A 27492-nucleotide genomic window follows, 5' to 3' on the forward strand; every position below is an offset into this window, starting at 1 on the left:
AGGCGGGACGGTCGCGGCGGCCGTGCGGCGCCCCGGCCGGGCTGCAGCGGCGGAGCTGCGGTCATGGAAGTGGTGGACGAGACCGAGGCGCTGCAGCGCTTCTTCGAAGGTGAGCGCCGCGCGAGACTTCCTGCGCAGGCCTGGGGACCGGCTCCCCGCGACCATCACGCGGCGAACGCGCTCCCCCGCAGCAGGGACCCCAAACTGGAATCTCCCTTGAGACTGCTCCCCTTCCCGGTGCTGGGACCCCTGAGATCCAGATCTCTTCTGAGACGGTCCCCCCACTTGAGGCTGGGACCCTTGAGAAGGGTACTCATTTAGAGACACTCGGGCGCCGAGACCCCCCTTGGAGACTGCCTTCCTGGAGGCGGTAGGACCCTCGGGATCCCCTTTGAGACGGTGCCCACCTGAGGCTCAAAGCTCGAATAGCAGCGTGGCTCTGGGTCCTGTTAGGAGCTGCGCCCGCACAGCCCCCCGCCCGCACAGCCTGTCTGGTTGACTCTCACCCCTGGGCGGCACAAGGCTGTCCCCAAACCTGTCCCCAGCGCCTCCTCCTGAAGTAACCGCCCCTTGCCTTGACCCCGGGGAGGCTGAAGGGGCGGGAACTTGCACACCCCAGGTATTAGGGGTCTGCCCTACGTCTCCCACCACCCCGGCTCTCCCTGCTTCTGGTGCTGGGGCAGAGAAGTCAGGTCCCTGTCCAGTTCCCACCACCTCTCGTACCCTGGCTGAGACCTCTGGCCAAGCCCCTTTGTGGCCCCCTCTGCTGTCTTGGGGAGCCCCTACCCCCATTCCCTATGCCTACATCCTGCTCCTCCATCCCCAGCAGCCTGTCTCTGGGCACACCATGCTGGGGCTGTGGGACAAGTCCCTGGGCAAGAGAAGGCCTTTCCTACCTCAGTTTCCCATCTGTGATTCTGTAACCAGCCTGGGTAAGGGCATCCCATGCACTGTCTGCCTCAGGACCCCTAGCACCCAGCAGGCACAGATGAGGTCAAGCAGTCTGTACCAAAGTAGTAGGGCCACTTGGGGGGGCTTGTTCCCCCATACTGTTAATCATCCATAGGGGGTTCTGGAGCCCAGCGTTCCCAGGGGAGGGGAAGAGACATGGGTCTTGGCCCAGGGTACTGTTAGGGGGCCTGCTAGGTGACCCTATGGCCTGTGGCCAGGCCCCCTTCACTCCTCCTTCCCAGGACCCCGCCAACCCTCCCCTCCTGGCCCTGGGTGGGGGTGGGGGCTGACGCCACAGCTTAGCCATGCGCCGCCTGGCAGGGAGGCTGCGGCTCCTCCAGAGATAAGAGTAGCTGAAGAATGTGGTGGGGAGCAGGGCGGGGTGCGGCGCCTGCCCAGGAGGGCCAGAAGTCTCCAGAGCCCTAGCTGGGGGCGCAGGGCCAGGATCTCTGGACCCTGGCAGAGGAGGCATGCAAAGGATTCAGCTGGGTGACAGTGCTCCAGGAAGGCAGCCCAGCTCTGGGGTCTAGGTGCGTCCTTGGGCCTCCTGGTCCCTGCTTGGCCTTGGCGTGTGCCCCCAACAATGGGCAGAGGCGCTGGGCTGGCAGGGCCTGGGAAGGCTCTGACGCGTGCCTATGTGCTGGTCCCATCCTAGGGGTGCCAGCTGGGGGCTAAGGCGCTTTGTGCCCAGGTGGGAGGCTGGTACAGCGGCCCCCGTGACCACCAGCTAATCCCTTCTAGAGAGCACTAGCAGCCTAGATCATAGGCACAGGGCCCGTGGAGAGGGGACCGGCCAGCAGGATGCACTGGCTGCCATCAGGTAACTGGTCTTGGTGGCAAGTGGCTCCTCATCAGCTGTCTGCTGGGCCATGGACCCCCAGAGCCAGGGCAGGGACAGGGCAGGGCAGTGTTGGAGAGTCAGGCTGCGGCCTGAGTGGTGCTGCAGGCAGCTGTGGGGAGCCGTGTGAACCACACAGAGTGCTTGCTCTCTCTGGGTCCTGTCCTGTGCAGATACGGTTGTCATGATGCCAGGGGAGGGGGACATTTTAGAGGATGAGGGCTGGGTCCAGAAGTGGACGGGTGCTGGCCTCGGATTCTGGGGAGCAGCCTGCTGTCCCAGAAGGCAGGCAGAGAAAGCAAGGTGGCCTGGAGCCACAGGCCCTGGTTTCTCCAGCCTCCTCTACCAGGCTGGGGCGGGGCTGTCATCGATCGGAGAGAGGGGCCTGGCATGGTCTGAGTGGCTCTGGGACCCCTGATGGTCTGTCCCCCAGGGGCTGGGGTGGGGCCTTTCCAACCCCATCTGTGAAGGAGAGGAGGGCTCCTCCTCAGGCCCTCAGACCCCTGTCCCAGCCCTGTGAGCCAGTCACACGCCCTGACACAGGCCCTGGGCCAGGAGAGGACACGACATAACGGGGGGGGGGGGTCTGACTCACCCACCCCAGGGCTGGGAGCGGGGGGCGGCAGGAAGGCGCTCAGTCAGCGGAAGCCACCGTCGATACCCGGCAGAGGCCTAGGGTGTACCCGGGCCCAGCCCACCACAGGCCTGTCCTGGCGGGAGGCTGAGGTCTTGGTGGCCCCCGTAGGCCTCCCTGCTGGGAACCCGGCCCCCTTCCCACTCCCAAGGGGCTCTAGCCTCAGGCTCTGGGCTGCTGGTGGCAGCCCGCAGGTGCCCATTGGCTGCTGCCCTCGGACTTTGCCCTCCTGATAAGTGCAGAACAGGAATCATTAACTAAATCATTAACCAGCCAGGCCCTGCCCAGCCATTCCATCCACCTTCTTTCTCCTCCTTGAGAAGGCTGCACTGTGCCTCAGTTTCCCACAAGGCCCAGACTCTGGATGCGGGCTGGGACCAGAGGGCAATGAGTGGCTTCGTCGCACACTCTCTGGCATCTCTGCAGCCTACAGTCCTCTTTTGATTTGTAAAATGGGGGACACAGTCACAGGGCTGGCTTGGGCCCACCTCCTGGGGAGGCTGTAGGACCGGAAGATAGTGCCTGGCCTCTCGGCCTCTACTCAGGGGTCATCCATCCCAGGGCAGGTGCCACAGGCTGGCATAGGCAGTGACTGCCCACCTGCAGGTCCTGGAAGCCCAGCCCAGGCTCCACTCTGGTCCTGGTTCCAGGGAGAGGGGAGCCAGCTGTGCACAGGGCCTGGGCTGGGACAGGCCTGGGCCCAGCCTGTCCCATGGGCTCTCTGTCCACCTGGGGGAGGAGAGCTCACCCCTCTTGCACCTGGACAGGGCAGGGGTTGGTGCAGAGCAGCTGGTAACTCTCCCCAGTGCTGAGCTGACGCATGGACCCACAGGGTTGGCTGCAGGGAGCTGGCCTAGGGTCCTAGGTGCCTGCAGGTGGGCGGGCACTGGCCCTGACAGGCTGAAGTCACCCTCAGCTGAGTGGTGGCCATCCAGACCTGTCACAGCATGTGCCGGGACTATCCACGAGGCAGTAGGACTGCCGACCACCCAGTCCCTCATCGCCCCTGGGATGAGATAGCACCTGGGGTTGTCCGATTTGTCCCGGAGCCTCAAGCTGCCTGGCCCAGAACTGGGGGCTGGCAGGAGCTCCCTGCAGGAGCACAGGAGCCTGTGGGTGCACAGGGCCTGGAGAGTGTCAGTGCATCTGCTCCTGGGGCTGCACAACACCAAGGCCCCAGAGCAAGCAGAGGGGCCAGGAGCCCCAGCCTGCAGTGGCAGCCACCCTCAGTCCTCGTGGGTGGGTCCCGTGTGTGACCAGAGGACAGCGTAGCAGCCGCACAGGGTCCCTGCAGGTCGCCCACAGGGCACTGATGGTGTTGGAACAGAGAACCATGGCCCAGGTCAAGGACCCAAGGGACAGAGCCACATCTTGTCTGAGGGGCTGTGGGGCTGAGCTCTCTGAGAACTGGGTGCCGGGAGTAGACGAGGGAAGGTGCCACACAGCACCCACCCCGAGAGTGCTGTGGCTGAGGGGACGTGAGTCACAGCACCACAAAGCAGAATTTCAAGTGGAAGCGAGGACCCCAAGCCCAGGGCTCTCCAGGCCCTATGACTATGCCAGGGCAGGCAGGGGCACCCTGGGTCAGACACCTGGCAGGGATGCTGGGGGATGGGGACGGGCGTGGGCCCCATCACCCCATGCTCACAGTACCGGGCCTGGCCAGCATCCTCAGGCCTGGCCCACCCTGCCTGCAGCCACGTGGCCGACGGGATTTCCGCCATGTTTGGGGCATGAATTGACAAGTGCCCCATTGACGGGGGAGGGAGGGGGTGGGCAGGGCACAAGCCTCCCACTGTGCCTCGTCCCCACCCTCACGGCCCCTGGGACAATGGCAGAGACTCAGCCAGCAGCCACAGCTGGTGGGGGGTGGGAGGGAGGGGCTCAGGCGGAGGGACACCTGGGTCCCCGCCTGTTCCGTCCTGCACCTGGCTTCTCTCCTGCCCAGCAGGGTGGTCTCAGGGCAGAGGAACAGTGGGGGACCGGGCCACAGCCCAGACCCCTGCCTGCCGGCCAAGCCGGCATCTGGCTCCTGTCTCAAGCAGGTAATAAAGGGCTGGGTCATGGTGAGGAGCGGGGCCTGGCCTGCCGGAAGACACCCTTGCAGCAGTCCTGGTCACTGTCCTGCATGCCACGGTTCACACTCACACACACAAATGCCACGTGCCAGTGCTTGCAGGCTACTTGCAGCCTGGTGAAAAGGGATGCAGCCTAGCTCCCATCCCTGGGGGCCACGGGCAGTGCCCCCAACCTGTAAGATGGGGGACGGGAAGCCACCTGGCCTCTACTGAGGAGGGAGGGGAGGGAGCACAGGCCCCGTGGAGAAGCTGTGGCGAGTGTGCTTGTCTGGGAAGAGGGGTGGCCACGCTGAGGCTGAAGCCAACAGGGATTCTGGGTCCACCCTGGGCCCAGTAATGGAGCAAGGCTGGAGGAGGGACAGGGAGGGGCACATAGCTGTCACTCTGTGACCTTGTGGGGGTGTCACTTCCCAGTGGTGGGTCTACCCTGCCCCCATGGGAAGCGCCAAGCCTCCAGCACCCTCAGCGGTGCTAGACGAGGCCTCCTTGGGCAGCGATGCAGGACAACTTCGAGACTACACTGGGCCCAGGGTTCCGTTTCTCGTGGGTCGGTGGGGCAAGTAGGCCTGCTGCTGGCGGCTGGACCCCCAGTGTGCAGCAAGGGCTCCTGGGCAGGTGGGCGGGGTCTGCACCCTGGGCCTATGCTCCCCTCCCCCACCCTGCCCGCCCGTCCCTGGCACCGAGGGTCCCGCCTCCCCCAGCCACATCTGGTTCTTGTTAGGGTCTCCCATCCCCTCTCACTCTGGGGGAGGTGGGCAGGAGGATTAGGGTGATTAGGAGCTCCTGAAGGAGGAGGGAAGGAGGGGTGGCCAGTCCAGGGTGGGCTCCAAGTTCAGCCTGCCGCTGTGCTGTTCCCGCCCCTCCCAGCCCTGCGGCCCCACACGACCCTGCCGCTGAGGCTTGGCCTGGCCCGAGTTTGGCCTCCAGCTGTGTTGTTTGGGTGAACATGACCACCCCAACGCCAAGTTCAGGGGCAGCGCTGCTCACCAACCCTGCACAGGGTGGACTGACACCTGCTCAGGAGCTCGAGCCACCGGAGGAGGTGGCTGCCCACAGGGAGCCGCGCAGCCCACGGGCCCTGTGGTTTAGGATCGCTTGGGGCTCTGGGCCCTCAGCCTTGGGCCCAGCTGGGTGGGTGTTGCTGGCTGCTGGGGGCCCTAGTCTGTCGCGGGCAGGCGCATGACTCCTGGGAGGGCTTAGCTGCTCATTAATCACCTAAGCGGGGCTCAGCATTCTTAAAATGCCAGCCAGGGCCAGGAGCAGCTGGGCCCGGGGCTCCATGGACCCTGGGCTAGGGTTGGGGCACCAGCAACCACTGCGGCAGGCACCTCAAAGCCGGCCCCACTTTCCTAACGGGCAGACTGAGGCCCAGAGAAGGTGCACCATGCCCAGTGTCACCAGGCAGGGCAGTGTGAGCCAGTGAAGGGTCCCTCCTGCTTTAGCGGGGCTGGCTAGCCCAGGTCAGCAGCGTGGGAGGGACCGTCCTGCCTTATCAGGGTGACGCATCTCCTACGTCAGCCCCCTTATCGTCCTGTCCTCTGGCTTCCCCCCACACAACCCCCCCGCAAGGTGACCCTGGGAGGGGAGGGCAGCACCACCCCCTGCCCTCGGGATGCCTAGGCCCTGGGCACCGGCTCAGACCCTCCCTCATGGGCTGGGACCGGTGGGCAGGCATGGGCACGGGCACAGGAGCAGAGTCAGTGCCCTCATCCCCTGGCTGAGCCAGGCCCTGTCTCCTTGGGGTTCGGGAGCAGTGGTCTGTCTATGCAGCACTGTGTGGGGTTGGCCAGGTGCTAGTGTACCTGCCTCCCCAAAGCCAGAGGGCTCCCCCAGGCCCCAGGATGCCCAGAATGTGTGGTCTTACCTGGCCAGGCCCTGTGTCACTGCAGGATGGGGCAGGACAGCCCCTGTGGGGTCCCAGCCACACGGGCAGTGGGTCCTGGGCCCCATGAAGCACTAGTGCTCCTCCTGGGGTTCCAAGCTCAGAAACCCTGTCTCAGATGAGAGCCCCAGCCATTCTGATCAGCTGTCTAGGAAGCAGGGGTGGGACAAGAGTGACCTCCTGCCCCTGAATCCACACTCTGCACCGTCCAGTTGTCTCCTTGGGCTAGGGACGCCATTGCGCATACTGGAGGGCTGGGTGGTGGACAGCGAGGGCCCTGAGAGGACAGGAGGGGGCCGGAGGTCCCCAGGGAGCCTGCCCAGCCATGGCCTCCCTGCAGGCCACGATATCAACGGTGCCCTAGAGCCGTCTAACATCGACACCAGCATCCTGGAGGAGTACATCGGCAAGGAGGACGCGTCTGACCTGTGAGTGGCGAGAGCCCAGGCCCGCCCGCCCCGCTGTCCCGGGTGGCACTGAGCCTCCTCCCTCTCCACAGCTGCTTCCCTGACATCTCTGCTCCTGCCAGCTCGACCTCCTTCCCACACTCGCAGCCTGCGGTCCCCGGCTCCAGTGGGGGCCACCACCTGAGCCCCGCAGCTGGAGGACCCTCCCTGGGGCGCCATGGCCCCCTCCCGCCCCAGAGCCACAGCGCCCCGCTCAACTGTAACAACAACAATGGCCTGGGCGCTGCACCCAAGCCCTTCCCAGGGGGCTCTGTGCCGCCCATCAAGGCCGAGCCCAAGGCGCCCTATGCCCCAGGGTGAGTGGGGCTGAGCAGCTGCTCTGGGTCTCAGGTGTGGGGCTGAGCTAGCCTCTGAAGGCCCCACCCCACCCCATCTCTGAGGGACACCTGTGAGCCCTGTCTGGGTCCCAGAGAAGCAGCCTGGGGTGCTAGGTGGGTGCCAGCCCTGACAGGCACAGCCTTGGGGGATGGGCGGAGGCTGGGCTCAAGTGTGAGGATGAGTGAGCGCCCTGCCTGAGCCCTGCACTGGGTTGCGGCCTCCTGCACAGAGGGGCCAACAGGACTTGTGCAGGGCCTGGCCGGCGCCCTTGGGCTGGTCGGAGCAGGGGTGCTCAGCATGCTGTCCCAGGCCAGCATGTGGGGCCTGAGGCTCCCCTCCAGTGCCACACGCAGCCTAGGGCCAAGCCCACACTGAAAGTGGAAGCCCGGGCTTTGCAGGGAGAACAGTTCTGGGCTGCCACAGGGTGTGAGCGACCTCGACGCGGCCCCCGGCTGTGGTCAGGGCGCTGCTGGCCAGCACTCAGCCTGCTGGGCCCGAGGCGATGGTGAGGGTGCAGGCTGAGTGACCGTCCACTCTTCTCAGCTTTCTTCACCGAACCTCACTCGAGGTCCTATTCTCTATTTTAAGTTTTTCATTGCATGTCAAGACCCTGTCTGAAAGACAAAAAAAATACTTTTTTTTAATACTGGGGATTGAACTTTTGCCCTGAGCATACTGTATCCCCAGCCATTTTTATTTCTTATTTTGAGATAACATCTCACTAAGTTGCTAAATGTCCAGGCTGGGCTTGAATTTGTACCCTCTCTGCCTCAGCCTCTCAGACTGCTGGGATGCCAGGCAGGCACACTGCGCCCAACTTCAGGGTCTGTGTCTTGAGTTGGTTCCTTAGCTCCAGTCATGAGGCAGGTGGGGAGCTTGTCTGGGGACACTGGGCCTCTGCAGTAGGTACTGGGCTGCATGCAGAAGGCTCGGTGGCCTTGCTGGCATTTTGTGGGCACCACAGAGGGGACTCTGTCCAGACAGTAGACAGGGACAGGCACAGAGCTGGACCCTGTGTGGCCACAGCCTTCCCCTTGCTAGGCAGGCACCAGGCTTACACCCAGGACGCACTGACCTCTGGGGCTTGAGTTTGTTCTTTCTCGCAAACCACTGATAAACAAAACTGGCAAGAAAAAAGTTGGCCAGGCCCTGCGGAACTGGCACCCTGCCCGGCCCACACCTGCCTCTGGGGGTCAGCCCTGTGGCCCACTGGCCTCAAGACCCCTAGGCCTCCAGGAGGCTGCCAGAGTCATTAAGGACCCAGATCTCAGCCACAGTGACCATGGGGCTTGGGGCTGGAGCTTCTGCCCCAGGGCATGCTGGGCACCAGAGGGGAAGGCACAGAGGGATGGTATTCAGGCGTGTATGTGAGGAGCCTCCAGGGGTCCGGGCTGCCCAGGCACTGGCAGCTTGAGGCCCAGCAGCCCCTCTGGCCCACAGCATGCTGCCCGACTCGCCCCCTGATTCAGGCTCTGAGGCCTACTCCCCCCAGCAGGTGAACGGTGAGTCCAGGGCCCTGGCTGCCTCCTGGTTGGTTCGGGCTAGTGATTGGGGCTGGTTGGGGCGGCCTTATCGGAGGGCGGGTGGGAGGCGGGGTGCAGGGGTTGGGGCTGCCCAACAGTGAGATTATCGCTGGTCAAATACTCCCAGGCCTGGCTATTGTTTCCCCACGAGGGCGGGTGGGGAGCTGGGCCCTGTCTCCAGCCAGCGTCCCCAGTGGGGATGCCGCCCACCCAGCCACCCGCGCCATCATGGACGCACCCTTTGGTGGTAAGTGGATGCCGGGAAGGGCCCAAAGCAGGCACACCGGCCTTCTTCCTTTCCGTCCCTTTCTTTTCCCTTCCTCCCTTCCGGGCACACAGGGGCGCAGTGGCCCCCAGGTGGCCAGGCTCAGAATGACCCTGGCAGCCCGAGAGGGGTCAGGAGTTGTGTTTATCTTACCAAACATGCCTGGAATGCCTGCCAGGAACAAAGGGGGCTGCAGACTCCCCCCAACCCCAGGGGCAGGCAGGGAGCCTGGCTCCCAGGCGCTGTGAGGGGGTTTCCTGAAGGGGGCTGATTAGGGCTAGGGGCTTTAGGAGCCTCCAGGGTGGGGCATGGGTGCTGGCCGTGCCTGCCCAGTTGAGAGGCTTCCCTTCCTGCCTGCTCCTTTGGCCAGAAGTTGCAGCCTGGGCTGCAGGAGGACATGGTCCCTGACCCCTTCTCTCCCACAGACCCCCGGCTCCTACGCACCATCACCCCGGAAAGCCTGTGCCATGTGGGGTTGCCCCCCCGCCTGGAGCACCCACTACCACCCCACTACCCCGTCCTGCAGCGGGACCTGTACCTGAAGCCCGAGCCGCCTCTCCCACCCTACGCCGCCATGGGCCAGGGGCTGATGCCCAGCGAGCTGCACCACTCCCAGCAGCCACAGATGCTGCACCAGCTGCTGCAGCATGGAGCCGAGTGAGGCCCCGGGGCCCAAGCAGGGGGGCATGGGGATGGGACAGCAAGGGCTGGGGCGCAACCAGGCCAACTGCAGCGTGGCTGGGTACACCAGTGTCCTGGCAGGGAGAGCCAGGAATGAGCTGGGGTCGGGCCCAGAGCCTGGACCCCAGTGACTGTCCCCACAGTCCTTCATCTGCCAGGCATGGTGGTATATGCCTGTGATCCTGGCACTTGGGAGGCTGGGGCAGGAGGATCACCATAAATGAAAGGCCAGCCTGGGCTCCATAGTGAGACCCTGACTCAAAAACTCAAAAGAAGTTGTTTTCTTCAGTTTTGTTCAAGGAAAGGTGTTGCTGTCAAACCTTGTCATAGACAGGAGAGTAGGTCCTGCACCTAGCCTCTGTGGCCCAGGCCTCCGAGGCCATAGCTCCTAAGGAAGGGTACTGTGTGTACCAGGCTATGGACAGGGGTGACTAGAAACCAAGGGGACAGGTGTGAGACAGAGTGCCCAGGGTGCCCCAGCAGAGGGGTCATCTGGGCCAGGAGGGTCTGGAAAGCCAGCCCCTGGAGGTGCTTGTGTCCCCGCAGACTCCCCACACATCCCTCCAAGAAGAGAAAGCACTCTGAGTCGCCTCCTGACACCCTCAACGCCCAGATGCTGAACGGCATGATCAAGCAGGAACCTGGAACTGTGTCGGCTCTGCCCCCACACCCCGCCCGAGCCCCGTCCCCACCCTGGCCCCCACAGGGCCCTCTGTCCCCAGGCCCCAGCTCCCTGCCCCTCAGCATTGCCCGGGCGCAGACCCCACCTTGGCACCCACCCGGGGCGCCTTCCCCAGGTACTTGGCCGGCCAGCCCTGGGGGTAGGCAGTGGGGAAAGAGGAGCAGCTGAGCCCTGGCCACACGGCTCCCCCACAGGTCTCCTGCAGGACAGTGACAGCCTCAGTGGCTCCTACCTGGACCCCAACTACCAGTCCATCAAGTGGCAGCCCCACCAGCAGAACAAGTGGGCCACTCTGTATGACGCCAACTACAAGGAGCTGTAAGTCCCCACAGCCCCAGGGGAGCATGGACCCTCGGACCCCAGGGAGGCGCTGCATGCCTGGAGGCCCTGGCCCCTGTCAGGAGGAAGTGGCCATGTGGCCTCGAGCCCTCCTTTCTCCTCCACCTGCTCCTCCCCTGAATTCCAGGAAGATGGTGAAGCCCAGGGTGCTGGGCCCTGCCCACAGCCTGGGCCATGCCAGGAGAAGGGTGGGGAGTGCTGGCAGAGGTTTTCCTGGGGCATTCCTGGCCCTGCCCCAATGCCCAGGCCATGGGTGGACCACTCCCCTGCTCCGCAGAGGGCTGGGTGGGGAACAGGGTAGCTGGCTCCTGCTCCCTCTGGACAGTGCCAGGCCCAGGCGAGGTAGCCTTCCGGCATTGGCGCCTGGGGCACAGAACTCCCGTGGGAGGCCCCCAGGCCTGGGCAGGGTCCAGTGGAGGTGCCATTGAGGTGGCCCCTGAGGTGGGATAGCGCGAGGGCTGTCCTGGTGGAACTCCTACTCCCCCATGCTCCTGCGGCTGACCCAGCCAGCTGCACAGGCCTGGGCCCAGAGCCTGGGTGAGTGGCCTCCCTGGGCCCCAAGAGGGAAAAGGGGTGATCTGGGAATAGGAATGGGTTCCCTGCCCCCGAGGGGTGCCTGTGAGCAGCAGAGCATACTTTGCAGGATTTGTGAGGGGGGACAGGACAGAGGCCAATTGCTGCACCGTTCAGTGCCACTTGGGGCTCCCCTAAGGAGCCAGCCAAGGAGCAGCCCGTGGGTGAGCTTCGGCAGGGGCCCAGGGAGAGTCTCGAAGTGCCTCCTCCCTCCTAGGCAGAAGTTGGGGGGCTCACACAAGCCCGTGGGCAGGGGCTGGGCCTGCAGAGACAGCACCGGGCTCCGCCGTTCCCATGGCAACCAGCTGTCAGGCCCGCCCGGTGAGGCTCTCCAGACACGGCCCCCAGCCGTATGGCCCCTCCTGGGGGGCCGGGCATGGTGGGGGCGTGGAGCACCTCCCAGAGCTCCTTCCCTCTGGGGGCTCTGGGTCCCGCCTGCGTCCTGTCACCAGCGCACATGGAAAGTGTGTGCAGACACTTGAGACTCGGTTTCCGTTTTGGGGACATGCCAGCCCCTCACTGCAGGAAGGAGGGCCGTGGGGTACAGGCTGGGGTCCCTGGCCAGCGCAGGCACCCCGTGACCCCACGCATTCCCGGCTGCCCCCAGGCCTATGCTCACATACCGCGTGGATGCTGACAAGGGCTTCAACTTCTCCGTGGGGGACGATGCCTTTGTATGCCAGAAGAAGAACCACTTCCAGGTTACCGTGTACATCGGAGTGCTGGGGGAGCCCAAGTTCGTGAAGACGCCTGAGGGCCTCAAGCCGCTCGACTGCTTCTACCTGAAGCTGCATGGAGTGAAGGCAGGCGGGGTGCTAGGCGGGGCGTGGGGGGGGCTGGGTCCCCGAGAGCCTGGCCCGCCCGCTACCCACTTTCCAGGTCCCCCCCCCCCGGCCTGCTGACCCCGGGGTCCCCACGCCGCTCTCGCCCTGGCTTCCCCAGGAACCTCCCCTGCAACATCCTCTCCTGGGCCCTTCCTTTCCCAGGCCCCACCTGCAACACAGCTCATAGCGGCTGCCTCCCTCTGAGGCCTGGTGCCCATCTGGCACAGCCACAGCTCCTGTAGGGGCCTGGGCCCACCTGTAGTCCAGCCTGCCTGGTACTTTCTGCCCTTTCAGCCTGTGGAGGCTGCGGTATCTAGGGTTCCCCTTCCCAGAGCCTGGCCCCTAGCCCCCCCACTGTGACAGGCTGGGGACGTGGGCAGGAGGGGCTCAGGCAGGGTGCAGGGCTGTGTGAGTGGTAGAGCGAGGGCAGGGGTGGCCCCCAGGCTGGTGGGTTCCCAAAGGCCCAGGGATGTGGGCTGGGCTCCGCACCTGGCCAGGTGTCAGAGGCTGAGAACCAGGTGGCCCCCCTGAGTGCCACCCTGTGCCCCCAGCTGGAGGCCCTGAACCAGTCCATCAACATCGAGCAGTCGCAGTCTGACCGGAGCAAGCGGCCCTTCAACCCCGTCACGTGAGTGTCCCCGTCGGGGCCGCCGGATGCACTCCCAGTCCGGTGACCACTCTGGCCTGGCTGCGCAGCTCCCTCTTGCCCTGAGCACCTGCCCCTCCTCTGCAGGGTCAATCTGCCCCCAGAGCAGGTCACGAAGGTGACCGTGGGGCGCCTGCACTTCAGCGAGACCACTGCCAACAACATGCGCAAGAAGGGCAAGCCCAACCCTGATCAGAGGTGAGGCAGGCCACCACCCACAGGGTCCAAGGGCCCATCTACCGCTGCCCTGCCCTGCCCTGCCCTGGGGACCAAGGGGTGGAGGCAGTGGTGGCCCAACGTCGGCCCCTCGTAGCACGTCTGCCCACAACGCGGGAGGACAGGCTTCCTGACGGCCGACCCCGCGTGCCTGGCCTGTGTGTCCAGGTACTTCATGCTGGTGGTGGCGCTCCAGGCCCACGCCCAGAACCAGAACTACACGCTGGCCGCACAGATCTCAGAGCGCATCATTGTGCGGGTGAGGCCCCTGCTGCCCACCAGGCTGATGGCTGTGGGTGGTGGTTGTGGGCTGGGGTGAGATCTAGAGGTAGCTCAGGGCAGATGCCTCAGCCTCCTGGGGGAGGCCACAGCAGCTGGGAGCTGTCCTATGACTAGGGCAACTCCTCTGGACAGCGGGTGAGGAGGCTGGAGGGGCCTGGGAGAGCGGCTTGGGGCTCCCCTCCCAGGACCCTGCGGTCTCCATCCATCTCCCAGGACTGACTCAGCCCCAACCTGACCTAACCTAGGCTTCCAACCCAGGCCAGTTTGAGAGCGACAGTGATGTGCTGTGGCAGAGGGCGCAGCTGCCCGACACAGTCTTCCACCACGGACGCGTGGGCATCAACACCGACCGGCCAGACGAGGCACTGGTGGTGCACGGCAACGTCAAAGTCATGGGCTCGCTGCTGCAGCCCTCGGACCTGCGTGCCAAGGAGCTGGTGCAGGAGGTGGGTGGCTGGGGAGGAGGGCAGGGGCCGGGGTGCACCCCCCAGCGCGGGTGGGGGCTGGGTCTGCTGTCTATGTCCAGCCCGCCCACCTGCTAGGCTCAGGCTGGCTGTTCCTGAAGGTGGACACCACGGAGCAGCTAAAGCGGATCTCACGCATGCGGCTGGTGCACTACCGCTACAAGCCCGAGTTCGCCGCCAGTGCGGGCATCGAGGCCACAGCACCTGAGACTGGTAGGGGCCCCAGCACCTTGCCCCACAAAATCCTGGCTTCCTGCTCCCAGGGGCTCCTCCACTAGCCCTGGAGCCTCACCCCTTAAACCAGAAGTCTGATTCCTGGCCCCTGGAGGTATGGGCCCCCACTTCCTGGGAAGCTGCCCTTTCCCAAGACCACTGGTTCCAGCACCCCCACACCTGTGTCCTGGGGCACACCTGTCTGAGGGGCCCATGCCTGCTGGTGCACAGGTGTCATTGCCCAGGAGGTGAAGGAGATCCTGCCTGAGGCTGTGAGGGACACCGGGGACGTGGTCTTTGCCAATGGGAAGACTGTGGAGAACTTCCTGGTGGTGAACAAGGTGGGCAGGCGGCTGGGATCCGGGCTGAGCGGGAGGGGGCCCTCAGACCCACCAACAGGGAGCAGCACACAGGCACCACAGGCTGGGTGCAGGGCCCTGTGTGGCAGGGCCACAGTCACCACTGCCACACCACTGAGGCGCATGTGCTCGCCGGGCCCAGGAAGTGGGTCCCCTCTCACTGCATGCCTGTGGGGTGCAGGAGCGCATCTTCATGGAGAATGTGGGTGCCGTGAAAGAGCTCTGCAAGCTCACGGACAACCTGGAGACGCGCATCGATGAGCTGGAGCGCTGGAGCCACAGGCTGGCCAAGCTGCGGCGCCTCGACAGCCTCAAGTCCACCGGCAGCTCAGGCGCCCTCAGGTGGGTGTGCGGCAGCGGTAGCGGCAGGCAGGGTGGGGGGACTGGCCGCGGGGCTCGCAGGCCCAACCTGAGCTGGCCCTCCCCGCAGCCACAGCGGCAGCCAATTCAGCCGGGCAGGCAGTGTCCCCCACAGAAAGAGGCCCCCGAAGGTGCCCAGCAAGGTGAGCGCGGGCGGGCTGGGGTCCCTCCCCCACCCCACAGGCTGCCGCAGTCTCCTTTTGCTTCTCCATTCCCCTGCTCAGACATCCTCCGTGATCCCTGACCAAGCCTGTGTCAGCCAGCGCTTCCTGCAGGGAACCATCATTGCCCTGGTGGTAGTCATGGCCTTCAGGTGACACCCGGGGGCCCTGGGGTGTGGCATGGGAGGCGGCCAAGGTCTCCAGGGAAGGGCCCCCCTCCCCACCCCAGGGGCGCTTCTGGCGGCTCTGGCTCTGACAGTCACCCTGTCCTGGGGCTGCCAGCGTGGTGTCCATGTCAACGCTGTACGTGCTGAGCCTGCGTGCCGAGGAGGACCTGGTGGGCACTGATGGGTATGTGTGGGGTGTGCTGGGTGCTGGGGGCACTGTCCGAGGCCCTTGCTCACCCTGGGTCCAGTGCTCTGGGGCAGGAAGGAGCCAGGGTAGGCCTCAGGCCATGGCCCACCGTCCCCTGCTCCCAGGCTGCCTCTGACTGTGCCTTCTCTCTCCTCCCTGTGCCTGTCCCTCTCGGCCTCTGCACACCTAGCTCTCTTGCCACGTCCTCATCATGTCTGCTGGCCCTGCTCCGGCCCCAGTACACTGGGGGGAGTGCGGCCCTGTGCGCATGGTATGTGCAGCCGCCGCGCCTTCCTGCCTCCTTTCCACCTTCCTCCTTCTGGCTTCTTGCCCAGCCTCCCCGCAGCCCCACCCCTGAAAGCCCACCTTCCCCAGCAGGTCCAGCCAGAGCTCTGGGACCACACAGCTCCGCCAGGCTCCCATGACCACTGGGCTGCCAGGCATGCGGCCCTCTCTGCTGTCAGGTGTGCACCGGGCTGGGCTGGGCTGGGCCGGCTGGGTGAGCCGAGTGGGCCGGGTGATGTGGGACCATGTTCTGGGCTCACACAGATCTGCACTTCCTCAGAGACCCCCAGCCCCACGACCCAGGGGCCAGCCATCCGTGCCCTGGACCTGTGTCCCAGCCAGCCCTGCCCTGTTGTCTGCTGTGCTACCACCTCCAGCCCTGCCCCAGCCTCTCGTCCCAGCCCCAGCTTGGCCGCCAACCACTCAGGTGCAGCCTCTCAGGCAGGTAAGGCCAGGCAGTTTGGAGAAACACCAGGAAGACCTGTTGGTGGGAAGGCCTTGTGGGCCAGGAGCAGGACCCAAGGTCTGCCCTGAGAGGGTCTGGGGGCATGGACTCCAAGCTCCAGGTAGCCACACAGGTGCCAGTGCTGACCTACCTGCCCTGGCTCTGCCCACAGGCCCTGGCCAGGTGGCCCCGCTACCCGTCACCAACATCAGGGCCAAGTCCTGGGGTATCTCCGCCAACGGCATCGGCCATGTCAAGCACCCCAAGGCCGTGGAGCCTGCAGCCAGCCCTGCAGTTCCCTTCCCCGGGGGACTGAGCAAGGCAAAGAACAGCCCCAGTCTCAGGCTCCACGGCCGGGCCCGCCGAGCACTCCCCCCACCTGGCCCCTCTGCGACTCAAGGCCAGCCAGGTACCTGCCTCCCCGCACCCCCTGGACCACAGGGCTGTGGCCCATCCCACAGTGCCACACCGTCACAACACTCTCTGCAATCAGCATGGCTCACCAGCCCTCCTTTGAGGGTGCAAGCAAGCCCTCCTGTGCCCGCCAAGGGGGGAAGACCTCAGGGAACGGCTTGTGTGGGGTTGGGCAGTGGGGGAGCCCACCTGCCTGCTGAGCTGCCTAGTCACTGCGCTGCTCAGGGCCGCAGACCCCCCAGCCTCAAACCTGCAGCGGCGTTAAGACCGCACGTGTGGCACTGCAGACTGAGCCCTGGCCTCTCTCTCTCTCTTATTTTGCGGTGGGGTCTAACTGAATCACTACGGTGCCCAGGCTGGGCTGGAACTTGCGATTCTCCTGCCTCAGCCTCGCAGAGTGCTGGGATTCAGGTGTGCACCACTACGCCTGGCCTTCTGAGATCCTGTAATTTCAGCGGTTCTCAAACTGGGCTCTGCAGGTGCCCGGGAGCTGCCTGTGGGCGTGGGTAGCTGTCTGCACAGCCGTCTGTCACCTTCACCACTAAGTTCCATGGTTCAAGAACAAAAAGGCCTGAAGGGTGACTTACAGGCCGAAGTTCAAAGTGACAGTGACCCCAAGTGGGGGTCGTCCTGCAGTGTTTCCTGGGCCACGGCCCTAAGGGCGGCGTGGACACTTGCTGCCCCCAGAGAGCCTGCAGAGGTGGCAGCAGTGAGCAGGCTCAGAGGGAGGTGACAGACAAGGCTTACCTGGGAGGGCCACGCGAAGAGGGACAAGCGCTGTCCGTCACGCCTGGCCTGGCACCTGGCCCGGCTACTCATGGTAGCGGCCTGTGGTGCTACATCAAAGTAGAGGGTCCAGCAGGAGGTGGAAGGGCAGTGGGCCTGTGCCCCACTCCCAGAATAACAGGGAGGCCTGCGCCCAGGCCAGCACGCTGGGAACGGCGTGGGGTGGGGGCTGCGGTGGGGGCTGGCGTGCCCACTGTGGCTCTCAAGACTGGTCCTGCGCAGTGACCACAGCCGCCGCTGTGGCGCCACCAGGGGCGGGAGAGGGAAGGGCCAGCTGCTCAGGCGCCCGGGGCAGGACCTGTGCAGCGACGACGTTGTGTGCGTGTGGCAGCACTGTGTGCTGACAGTCACAGTGGGGTGCAAGTGAGGGGCCTGGCAGCCGTCCTGCCTTGAGCCCGGCCCGCCAATGGCCTCTCTTCCCACACACCCAGGGCCCTCCCTGACCTCCATCCAGGTGCTGGAGAGCGCAACGCCCATCACGGCCCGGCACTGTGCCACGGAGGCGGCCTGCAGGTGGGCTGCCCCCACCGGGGCCCTCCAGGTGGGCAGGGGCCCCACGGCCAAGCCTGGCTCAGCTCCCTCTGCCCTGCAGGCCTGGGAACTTCACCTACCACATCCCAGTGAGCAGCCGCACGCCAGTGCACCTCAGCCTGACCCTGGAGATGAAGTGAGCCATGTGGGACTTGAGATGGGGCAGGGTGGGTGCAAGGACCCCACCTCCTGCTCACCCTGCTCCCCCCCAGCTCTTCCGTGCCTGCGTCCGTGGTGCTGTGCAGCCTGACGTCAGCAGCGGAGCCGTGTGAGGAGGGGGGCGTCCCACAACTCCCCCATCCCCCCAGAGAGACTCAGGTAAGAGCGGAGGAGCTGTGGCTGCAGCCCTGACCCTCTTCCCTGGACAGCGAGAGCAACTGAGTGGAACCGGCACCTCCACAAGGGACCCGGCCAGCTCTATTCACTGTCCACCTCTCAGGCGCAGGGACCAGGGTGGGCGTGTCATCAACGTGAGGGCCGTAAAGGGAGGCACTGAGACTGGTAGGGCGTAAGAACCCACAGAGAAGACTCGAGCCCACACCCATTCACTGCCTGCTCAGCAAGCGGCTCTGGGGGCCTCCATGAGGGCCAGGCCTGGCCCCCACCTAGGTGAGAGCAGAGCACTCGGGCAGTGGCCTCCAAGGACAAGCTCTGTGCGGGCAGGAGCTCTGGAAGCAGAAGGTGCCAGTGAGGGAAGAGGTGGAGAGAGAAGCACCCAAGAACCGGGACGCCTGCGCCCCAGACACCACAGACACGGGCTGGCTGTTCCTGATAGGGGCCCGGCAAGCTGCAGTGGGAGGCTGCACCAGGGAGCCCTGGGTTCAAACCCCAGCCGTCATACTGTGGTTTAGGACCCTGACTCAGTTTCCTCACCTGTAACTAGGAGGGTGGGTTGAGCCAGTTCCTGGGCTGGGGCGCGGTTAGGAGCAAGACAGGGTTGTGCGCAGGGGGAGGCTGGGCCAGCCCTCCTCTCATCTCTTCAAAGCGCCCCAATTCCCAGGGGTGGGACAGGCTGGGGCTGACCCTTGTCCTACTCTGCAGGGCACCGCCCATGAGTGGCCAGTCACCATCCTGCCTGCCCGTGAATTCACCTACCACTTCCGCGTGGCACTGCTGGTGAGGACCCACCTGTCCCCCCGCACACCCCCCTCTAGTGGGGCAGGGAGCTATGGAGCTGGGAGCTCCTGAGCCTTCTCACACCACCTTCCACCCAGGGTCAGGCCAACTGCAGCTCGGAGGCCATGCGGGCCACAGACTACTACTTCCACTTCTACCGCCTGTGTCCCTGAGCGGCCGAGGTGGCCATACTGGGCCTGGGCCTTGGCCCTCCTCACTGGACACAGTATTACACTGGAGCTGGTGTCACCACTTGGTGGCTGTCACACGCTGCAGGGATAGGACTGGGAGACTGAAGTCTTTACACTGGAGCTGCCTCCCTACCTGCCAGCTCCCAGGGCAGGGCAGGGCCAACTCAACCACAGTGGCCTCTAAGCCAGAGACCTGCTGGGGCCCCACGGTACTGACCCCCAGGAATCCACGGGGACAGCTTGGAGGGGTGACCATTATGGTGGACCTTGCCCCAAGCCTGAAGTGTGGCCTGAGGCTGCCCAAGCCAGCCCTGGATGGCTGGTGCCTGTGCCTTACATCTACCTGGCGCCTGATGAAACCACCCCAACCCTACAGCCTGAGCCAGGCCCAGGAAGCCTGGGGCATCCCAGAAAGGGCTCCGTGGGGCTGCTGGCCTCAGCCTTCGGAGCAGGCATACTGCAGTTAGTGACAGGCAACCATGCTGGGAGGACAGGTGGGCCAGACAGCCCTGGGTGAGCCCTCTGAAGACACAGACCCTGGCCCTGGCCCTCCCAGAGCTCAGACCCTCGTGTACCCCATGGCTCCGGCTTCTCCCTGGCTCCCCCTGTGGGTGCCCTGTCTCCAGAGCAGTGGCACATGGTGGGGAGTACAGAGGGAAGCAGGTCAGAGGCTCTAGGTGCACACCTATTTCTGTGTGGCAGTGGTGCCTGGAGCACCTCACTCTGCCCCCAACTGTGCGCGCTGCCCAGGCAGTGCTTGAAGAGGTGGTCCCTCCTGCTCTGTGGAAGCCCAGAGCGAGGGCCCCTTCTGCAGAGCCCTCAAAGCACTTACCCTGGAGGCAGGGGGCTCATCCTGACCTAGGGCCTTCCCAAGCCGTTCCCAGGGTTGCAGGGTGCTCTAGGCCCCTGCCCCGTCCTATGGGAAGCCACCCTGCCAGTGTCTTATAGTTGCCCCTGGGCAAGACTGAGACTCCCTGTGCTGGGGGCACAGGGGCTTGGCCTGAGGGCCCATAACTGGAGAGTGACTGTCCTCTGCCCCTGGGGCCCTTCCACAGCTCCCACTGCCCAACGGGGTGAATGCTGGACCAAAGCTGCCCCAAGCCCCAGGTATAAAGGGGTGGGAGAAGTGAGTGGCCACCTGCCTCCTACCCTGGGGCCTTCTTGCCTGTCCCCTGGCTTTGGCTGTACATAGGGCCTCCCCAAGCTGACCCCTGCAAACCCCCAGCAGCCTGCTCAGTGCCACCCCACTCAGCTCCCACCCTCTCGTATTTATCGTGCACCCTCTTTGGTCCCCTAGCTGCTCATTTCTTCTCTCAAGTGAATATACATATATAAATAAATGTACAAATACTGCTTTGTATCTGAGCTTGCCTCCTGCTCTCTTCTTGAGCGCTCTGGTGGGAGAGGGAGGCCCCATGAGCTGGAGCCACGGGAACTGCACCAAGATGCCACATGGCTCCTGTACACACACGACTTCCCCTGGCTCCTACACCTAGCCACTTGGCCAGGAAACACTCGGGACAGCAGAGCCTGGAGGGGGCAAGCTGCACCTGGTGAAAGGATTCCACCAAGGGTGGCCGTATGGCGGGCTGGAACTCCAGGGGCAGAGGGCCTGTCTAGGCTCCTAGATCAGCCTGTTCTAGAATGCTCCTCCACAGGCCACCCACAGTAGCAGGAACCACAGGAAGGACAGATGAGGAACAGGAGAGGGGAGCCCTGCCCCTACCCCACAGAAGGGGTGCAGGACAGGACTGTCACCATCTGCCTTTATTGTGACCAGCAGATGGGACACTTCTGACATCAGTAAAAAATTAATTTATAAAAGCAGAGATTCAGCGAAGCCTCCTGGGGTACCTGAAAGAGGAGAGGAGAGGGGTGTGAAAGGCAGACCAAAGCCCCTTCTTCCCTCCTCTCGCCAAAGCCCACACTGCCAGGTGGGCAGGCATACAGCACTCTTCTGTGGTTGGGTCACCTGGGCAACTCCCCATGCCTTGTCGGGGGGCCCATACACAGCAGTCCTCGTGAGTCACAGGTGCACGACTCACCCTGGCCACATCCTTCCCTAGGGGCCATGGTGTGTGGAGACCATGGCACTGACTAGCGGGTCACCAAGCAGATCACAAGGCTCAAAGCCCCGTGAGTGGAGGGGCAGGGGCGTGTGTCCAGAGTCCCTCTCTATGAGTCCTGGGGCTATGCTGGGGAGTCTGGAGACCCCCCCTCCGTGGCTGCCCCTGGAGGCTAGATTGTCCCACCTATCACAGCTCTTACCCCAGAGAATCACACGTAGATGCCAACCCAGAGCAGGAGGAAGAGGACACCAAACCCCATGAAGAGCGAGGCCACCAGGGAGATGAGAAGCTCTTTGTAGATGTCCCGCGTGTACTTGGTGGAGGTGACCTCGTAGCTGGGCAGGACTGTTAAGGATAAGCAGGACTGCAGAGTGCAGGGAGCTGTCTGGCTCTGCACCGGGCAGGAAGGTGCTGGCTGAGGGATTAGGCTTGATGCACCCAGGGAGGGGCCATGGGCTGACTTGGGCTCTGCTCCCCTACCACTGCCCATGTAGACACAAGGCCTCTGGGCTCAGCCCCCTGCCCGGGGTCACAGCTCCTCCTGACAGAGCCGGGCCAGCCCTCAGCCTTCCTGACACCTGGCTCTACCCTGCTTTATCCCACCTTTCCAACCTCGGCTCCCGGCCGCTGCCTCCAGTCTCAAGAGCACACCAAGCTCACCTGAACTGGAAATCACAGCTGCAGCGGCTCTCGGCCGTCACCAGTCCTGTCCTGCTCCCACCTCAACACAGAGCTGGCAGGGTGCTTCTCAGCTTCCTCCACCACTCACTTGGCCCACTGGCTGATCAGGAAAGGATACACAAAGAACCAGGCGGTGAAGAACATGCCAATGGCCAGGAGCACCACGGTCAGGTGGGGGAAGACAGCCGGGTTGACAGGGCTGGTGTATCTGCTCATGGCCTCAAGCTCCTAGGGGAAGCATGGGGTCAGTCACACAAGAACCCCACCCTTTCGGCCTGGAGAGCCGCGGCTGTGACTGACAGGGGCCCATCTCTGCCTGGGAAATGTAGAGATCTCCAAGAACCAACAGCTCATGATGCACTATGACAGTGACAATTTCATCTCTTCTGTTTGAGACAGGGTCTCACTACACAGCTCAGGCTGGCCTTGAGCTCATGTTGTAGCCCAGGCTGGTCTCAAACTTGCAGTGATCCTCCTGCCTCAGTCTCCTGATTGCTGGGATTACAGGTGTGCACCACCAAACCCAGCAACAATTGGGTCTTAAAGTTGGCAACCACACAGACCGCAACACGGGGGCAGCGAATTAGTGGTCCTTAGCATCTTCCGAGGCCTACAACCATTATGAAAAGGTGAGGCAAGCCGTGGGCTCTGCCTGGGAAAAACACATAGAAGAAAAAGCCTGTCCATAATTTCTGGAGCTTGTGAGCCAGTGTCAACAGATTCTGAGCTCCTAATCCCTGCTCTAAGAGCCTAGACGGGCACCCAGCCCATAATTTGTAATTCAAAACTCAGGAACTATAGGTAGAAGACATGGGTTAAACTCTGGCTCCGCCAATCACCTGTCAGGAGGACACAACTCTACGTAGCCCTCGGGGCTGCTGTCTGACCTAAGATGACCAATGCGGGCACATCGTGCTCAATGCTCCACAGGTGTGTCTGTTTCCTTCTAAGGTCGCAGGGGCGCTTATGAGCTAACGCCTGTGAAAGAGGCCTGCAAACGTCAAGCTCTGGACAAATGTTAACTTCCATTGTCACCCGACCGCCAATGCTCCTGAGACCGAGAACATAACAACTCCAGAGAAGTAAACGGATCCCATTGTTCGAAGAGACACTGGAGTCCAACCCAGTAAACAATTATGTGCCCCCCAGCCCCCTGGAGCAATGAGGACAATCGCTGCCATTTATTGGGGCTCCACTCGCAGGCCCTGTGTTTGTGCTGGGAATACAAAGATGAATAGAGCTCGTCCTAGAGCCAGCAGCGCGTCAGATGGCGGGCCCTAGCAGGCGCGGCGGATGACCACGAGCCCACGACACGCGGAGAGGTCTGCACGGCGCTGGGCGCTCCCGGGAGGCGGCGGCCCGGGCCTGCGAGTCCCCGGGCTTCAGGGGGCGAGACACTTGCCCGGGCCTGGGAGTGAGTTCGGGCGGTGGGGGCGACACTCTAGACGGCGAGGCAGGCGACAGCTGCACGCGCGCGGGTATCCAGCGCCCACCACGCCCCCGCCCCCGCAACGGCGACCTCGGAAGCCCGCGGCGCTCCAGCCCTCCGCCCGAGGAGCCCCGCCGGGGCATCCTCCGCCCGCCAGGTCCAGCTGGGATGCGGCATCAGGGTCCCGAGGCCTCCACGAGAGAACGTGGCGTGGGACGCGGGCTCCTCGCAGCCCAGGGGCGCTCCCCAGTCCTCTCTCTCACCATTTCGCCTAGCACAGCCTACGCCTTCGCTCGCCAGCGGAAGAACACGTCGGCAGGAACCGCGCCTCGCGCGCCGGAAGAGGACGTGCCCGCGCGAGGGGCTTTGTGGGACTTGTAGTCCCGAGGCCTGGGGGCGCGTAGGGTGGCTGACCTAGGAGCCCGAGAGTCGGCGGGGTGGGAACTCGCGGGGCCGAGGGCTGGGGCGGGGCACCGGGAGAGAGCACTGCCCCGGCTGGCGCACACGGCCCGAGGACGCGGACCCGGGCGCGGGGTGCACGACATTTCCCGGGAGGCTGTGCGCGGCGGGCGTGTCACGTGACGCGTGCGCGGGCTTTGGAAGGCGCGGGGACGCTGAGCGGCGGGTAAGCTCGGAGGACTCGGTCTCGGCCCTCGCTTCGCGCCGCGCGACCAGGGCCGACTGCCGAGGCTCAGGTGAGACCCCAGGGCGGGGTCGCCTTGGAGGTGGCGGCGCGCGGCTTGCCAGCCGGCCGGCCCGCGCCTCCGGCTGAGACCTGGGCCATTGGCGGGACCCCGGGCCTTTCTCCTCTCGCAGGACGGGGATCGTAGCGCCTGCCGAGCGGCTCGCGGCGTGTGCTTTGTAGAAGCGTGTCTGGGACCAGGTGCGGGGCCGGGTGTCGCAGGAGGAGGAACGGCCACGGGGCGGCGTGCGCGGCGCTGGGCGCACCATCCCACGAACCGTCGCTTGGGAGCGTCTGCAGAGCGCCAGGTGCTGCGCGGAGCTTGTCCGTCTGCTGCCGCCGTTCCTCTTAGCACGAATCCTGCTAGGCAGGCGAGATTGCCATCCTTAGTTAGTGAACGAGGAAACCTAGCACAAGTGACTTGATAAAGGCGCGCTGGTGGCTGCAGGAACCTAGGACAGAGGCCCACTAGGGCCGCCACCGCTGTTTCCGGGGGAACCAAACTGGTGTGGCGGGAGCCGGAGCCTGGAAGATGTCGATGCCTGCGGCGCTGTTGGGACCTGACCAGGAATAGGAGTACTGCAGTCACTGACTCGTGCTCTGGAGAGTGGGAGCTACTAGAAGGCGGGTAGGATAGTCCTTCGGTTGCTGCCCAGACGCCTTTAAGTGCACGCTAAGCTTCTGTTTATTGTAGTAGTGTGGAGTGAACCCAGGGCCTTCACCCTTGGCTACATCCCCAGCCCGTTCGACTTTCTTTGATTTTGAGGTAGAGTCTCAAGTTGCCCAGGCAGGGCTCAAATTTATGATCCTTCTGCCTCAGTCGCAAGTAGCTAGAATTACAGGTGTATGTTACCATGCGCAGCCTAAAATATCTTTATTTAATAATTATACATTTGGCACATATTAAAATATAGCTAATATAAATATTCCCTAAGATGAATTCTTTTTTTTTTTTTTAATGTATTTGGTACAGGGTCTCACTCCGCAGCAGGAACTCATAGTGATACCCAGCCTTCCCAGCGGTGGGATTACAGGTGTGCACCACCGTTCCTGGTTTTGGTGGCTGGCTTTTTGCACCTGGGGATTGAACCTGGGTCCCTGCACTTGCCAGGTAGGAACTTAGACCACTGAGCTATCTTTCCAGCCCATAACATGTATTTCTTTTTCAGCTCATTTTAAAAGTTGGGTCTTTGAGACTGGGTGTGGTGGCATGTGCCTGCAATCCCAGTTTTTGGGAGGCTGAACACAGGCAGATTACTACGAGTCCAATCTACGTAGTGAGACCCTGTAGACCCTTACTAAAATACAAAAAAAAAAGTAGGGTCCATTTAGAGAAAATACTAGGTGAATGAAAGTTTGGTTCTTGGTTGGAAGTGGCAGAAGCTGTGGGGGTGGTTTGGGAATCACTGCCCAGGGAAGGGCTGGCAGGAGCACCCTACTGGGCAGGGTGACAGAAACATGGGTGCCCTGCGAAGGGAAGGAGCCGAGGGTCTCACGTTTCAGAATTAGTGGTGGACAGAAAATACAAAGGTAAAGATTGAAAACTCCCAGCAACATTCCGATGAAAGCAGAAGCTTGTGTGCTGAGGGGCGCCGAAGGGCGGATTAAAGCAGCATGTGAGACAACTACGTGTGAGATACGGCCCTCACCTCGGAGTTCTCGGAGTGGGACAGGACAGGGAGCAGGCACACTTGCTTAGCTGATAAAGGGAATGCTGTTTTCAGTGTGTGATTCCTACAAGTATCAAATCAGCTCCTAATGTGTACTTAGCCAGAGGTGTTTTGGGGGAGGGTTTTTTCCATGTCTCACTGTGCAGCTCAGGGTGGCCTGGAACTCACTGTGTAGCCCAGGCTGGCCTCAAACCCACGGTGATCCTCTTGCCTCAGCCTCCCAAGTATGCATGTGTCGATTTTTGTTAATTCTTACAACAAAACAGCTTTACCAGATTTATTCAGGAGAATCAGCTGGCTGTCACCTGCCGAGTGACACTGGGCTTAGACTGCAGGTGCCTAAAGCCTCTCTTCTGCCTGTCTTTCCCTTTCAGCCATGGGGATTCAAGGCCTGGCCAAGCTAATTGCAGACGTGGCCCCGGGCGCCATCCGGGAGAATGACATCAAGAGCTACTTTGGCCGCAAGGTGGCCGTCGACGCCTCCATGAGCATCTACCAGTTCCTGATTGCTGTGCGCCAGGGTGGGGAAACGCTGCAGAACGAGGAGGGAGAGACCACCAGCCACCTGATGGGCATGTTCTACCGCACCATCCGCATGATGGAGAATGGCATCAAGCCCGTGTACGTCTTCGACGGCAAGCCGCCGCAGCTCAAGTCAGGCGAGCTGGCCAAGCGTGGCGAGCGGCGTGCGGAGGCAGAGAAGCAGCTGCAGCAGGCCCAGGCCGCCGGGGCGGAGGAGGAGGTGGAGAAGTTCACCAAGCGGCTGGTGAAGGTCACAAAACAACACAATGATGAGTGCAAGCACCTGCTGAGCCTCATGGGCATCCCACACCTCGAGGCCCCCAGCGAGGCGGAGGCCAGCTGCGCCGCCCTGGTGAAGGCCGGCAAGGTCTACGCTGCGGCCACCGAGGACATGGACTGCCTCACCTTCGGCAGCCCCGTGCTCATGCGGCACCTGACTGCCAGCGAGGCCAAGAAGCTGCCCATCCAGGAGTTCCACCTGGGTCGCGTCCTGCAGGCGCTGGGCCTGACCCAGGAGCAGTTTGTGGATCTGTGCATCCTGCTGGGCAGTGACTACTGCGAGAGCATCCGGGGGATCGGGCCCAAGCGCGCAGTGGACCTCATCCAGAAGCACAAGAGCATTGAGGAGATCGTGCGGCGGCTTGACCCCAGCAAGCACCCAGTGCCAGAGAACTGGCTGCACCGGGAGGCGCAGCAGCTCTTCCTGGAGCCCGAGGTGCTGGACCCCGAGTCTGTGGAGCTGAAGTGGAGCGAGCCTGACGAGGAGGGGCTGGTCAAGTTCCTGTGCGGTGAGAAGCAGTTCTCCGAGGAGCGGGTCCGCAGCGGCGCCCGGCGGCTGAGCAGGAGCCGCCAGGGCAGCACGCAGGGCCGGCTGGATGACTTCTTCAAGGTGACCGGCTCGCTGTCCTCAGCCAAACGCAGAGAGCCAGAGCCCAAGGGGTCTGCGAAGAAGAAGGCGAAGACAGGGGCAGTGGGCAAGTTCAAAAGGGGGAAATAAAGTCGCTGTGCCCGGACCTGGGGCGCCTCCCTCGTACCCTCAGAAGCCTCAGCGAGGAAGACGCCCGTGCCACCTTTTCACGGTGCCTCCCTATCACGGGGGTCACAGTGGGAAGGTTGCCAAGCTGCCGCTTCCTCTTGTAGCTCAGGGAAGTGTTGGGCTTGCACCACCTCTGGTGGACTGGATCCGTGTCATGTGATAGTGACAGCAGTGTGTCTTAAAGCAGAAGGGGGAGGGTGGTGGTGGGGACCAGATGGCAGGGCACTGTGGCTGGCCAGCTGGGGGCCGAGGGGAGGCCAAGGCAGAACCTGCTGTGCTCTTTTCGCTCCACCTTTCCTCGACCCAGCCTAGAAGAGACGGGCAGGTGAGAGCAGGAGGCCCCGCGCTTGGAGCAAGGCTTGTGTGCATCGTGAGGTGGCGGGAACCTGACCTGGTGCGTTCGGGCGCTGTGCAGAGGAGTACATTGGTGTGCTCTTCCGGCCTTGCCGGTCAGCCCAGAGTAAGATTGAACACTGGTTTCTTCTGCTGTTGTTTTAGATGGGAATGGGGGGAAAATCAATAAAA

General features: G+C 63.4%; 3 protein-coding genes across 11 annotated transcripts; 2 read left to right on the forward strand and 1 right to left on the reverse strand.

The window, feature by feature from the left end:
• The first annotated feature begins 16 nt into the window (after positions 1 to 16).
• Myrf (myelin regulatory factor) lies at positions 17 to 19331 on the forward strand. 7 transcript variants are annotated; one of them, XM_023707075.1, is made up of 27 exons: positions 17 to 109; positions 6724 to 6811; positions 6883 to 7146; positions 8609 to 8670; positions 9382 to 9613; positions 10184 to 10434; positions 10514 to 10637; positions 11839 to 12034; positions 12607 to 12683; positions 12789 to 12899; positions 13086 to 13176; positions 13445 to 13645; positions 13765 to 13876; positions 14108 to 14217; positions 14417 to 14577; positions 14666 to 14738; positions 14820 to 14908; positions 15039 to 15107; positions 15301 to 15381; positions 15486 to 15574; positions 15676 to 15840; positions 16013 to 16249; positions 17472 to 17553; positions 17633 to 17707; positions 17784 to 17889; positions 18613 to 18687; positions 18786 to 19331. In XM_023707075.1, exons 1-27 carry the CDS (start codon positions 64 to 66, stop codon positions 18858 to 18860), a joined length of 3342 nt encoding a protein of 1113 aa, XP_023562843.1. In that variant the 5' UTR covers positions 17 to 63; the 3' UTR covers positions 18861 to 19331. The 7 variants fall into 7 exon arrangements, with proteins under 7 accessions (XP_023562843.1, XP_023562844.1, XP_023562845.1 ...); XM_023707076.1 differs by having other exon boundaries at positions 15489 to 15574; XM_023707077.1 differs by having other exon boundaries at positions 6913 to 7146.
• A 1241-nt stretch (positions 19332 to 20572) lies between these two features.
• Tmem258 (transmembrane protein 258) lies at positions 20573 to 23413 on the reverse strand. The gene is made up of 4 exons (XM_004646721.3): positions 23321 to 23413; positions 21747 to 21856; positions 21147 to 21282; positions 20573 to 20732 (listed from the first exon to the last, which is right to left on the reverse strand). The coding sequence occupies exons 1-3, from the start codon at positions 23321 to 23323 to the stop codon at positions 21156 to 21158; spliced, it is 240 nt and encodes a 79-aa protein (XP_004646778.2). The 5' UTR covers positions 23324 to 23413; the 3' UTR covers positions 20573 to 20732; positions 21147 to 21155.
• Fen1 (flap structure-specific endonuclease 1) lies at positions 22178 to 27492 on the forward strand. Of its 3 annotated transcripts, none has more exons than XM_023707084.1 (2): positions 22178 to 22950; positions 25784 to 27492. In XM_023707084.1, the coding sequence occupies exon 2, from the start codon at positions 25786 to 25788 to the stop codon at positions 26926 to 26928; it is 1143 nt and encodes a 380-aa protein (XP_023562852.1). In that variant the 5' UTR covers positions 22178 to 22950; positions 25784 to 25785; the 3' UTR covers positions 26929 to 27492. The 3 variants fall into 3 exon arrangements, with proteins under 3 accessions (XP_023562852.1, XP_004646779.1, XP_023562853.1); XM_004646722.2 differs by lacking the exon at positions 22178 to 22950 and adding an exon at positions 23491 to 23682; XM_023707085.1 differs by lacking the exon at positions 22178 to 22950 and adding an exon at positions 23649 to 23752.

Source organism: Octodon degus, unplaced genomic scaffold (genome assembly GCF_000260255.1).
Source record: "Octodon degus isolate 3935 unplaced genomic scaffold, OctDeg1.0 scaffold00279, whole genome shotgun sequence".
Classification (NCBI taxonomy): Eukaryota; Metazoa; Chordata; class Mammalia; order Rodentia; family Octodontidae; genus Octodon; species Octodon degus.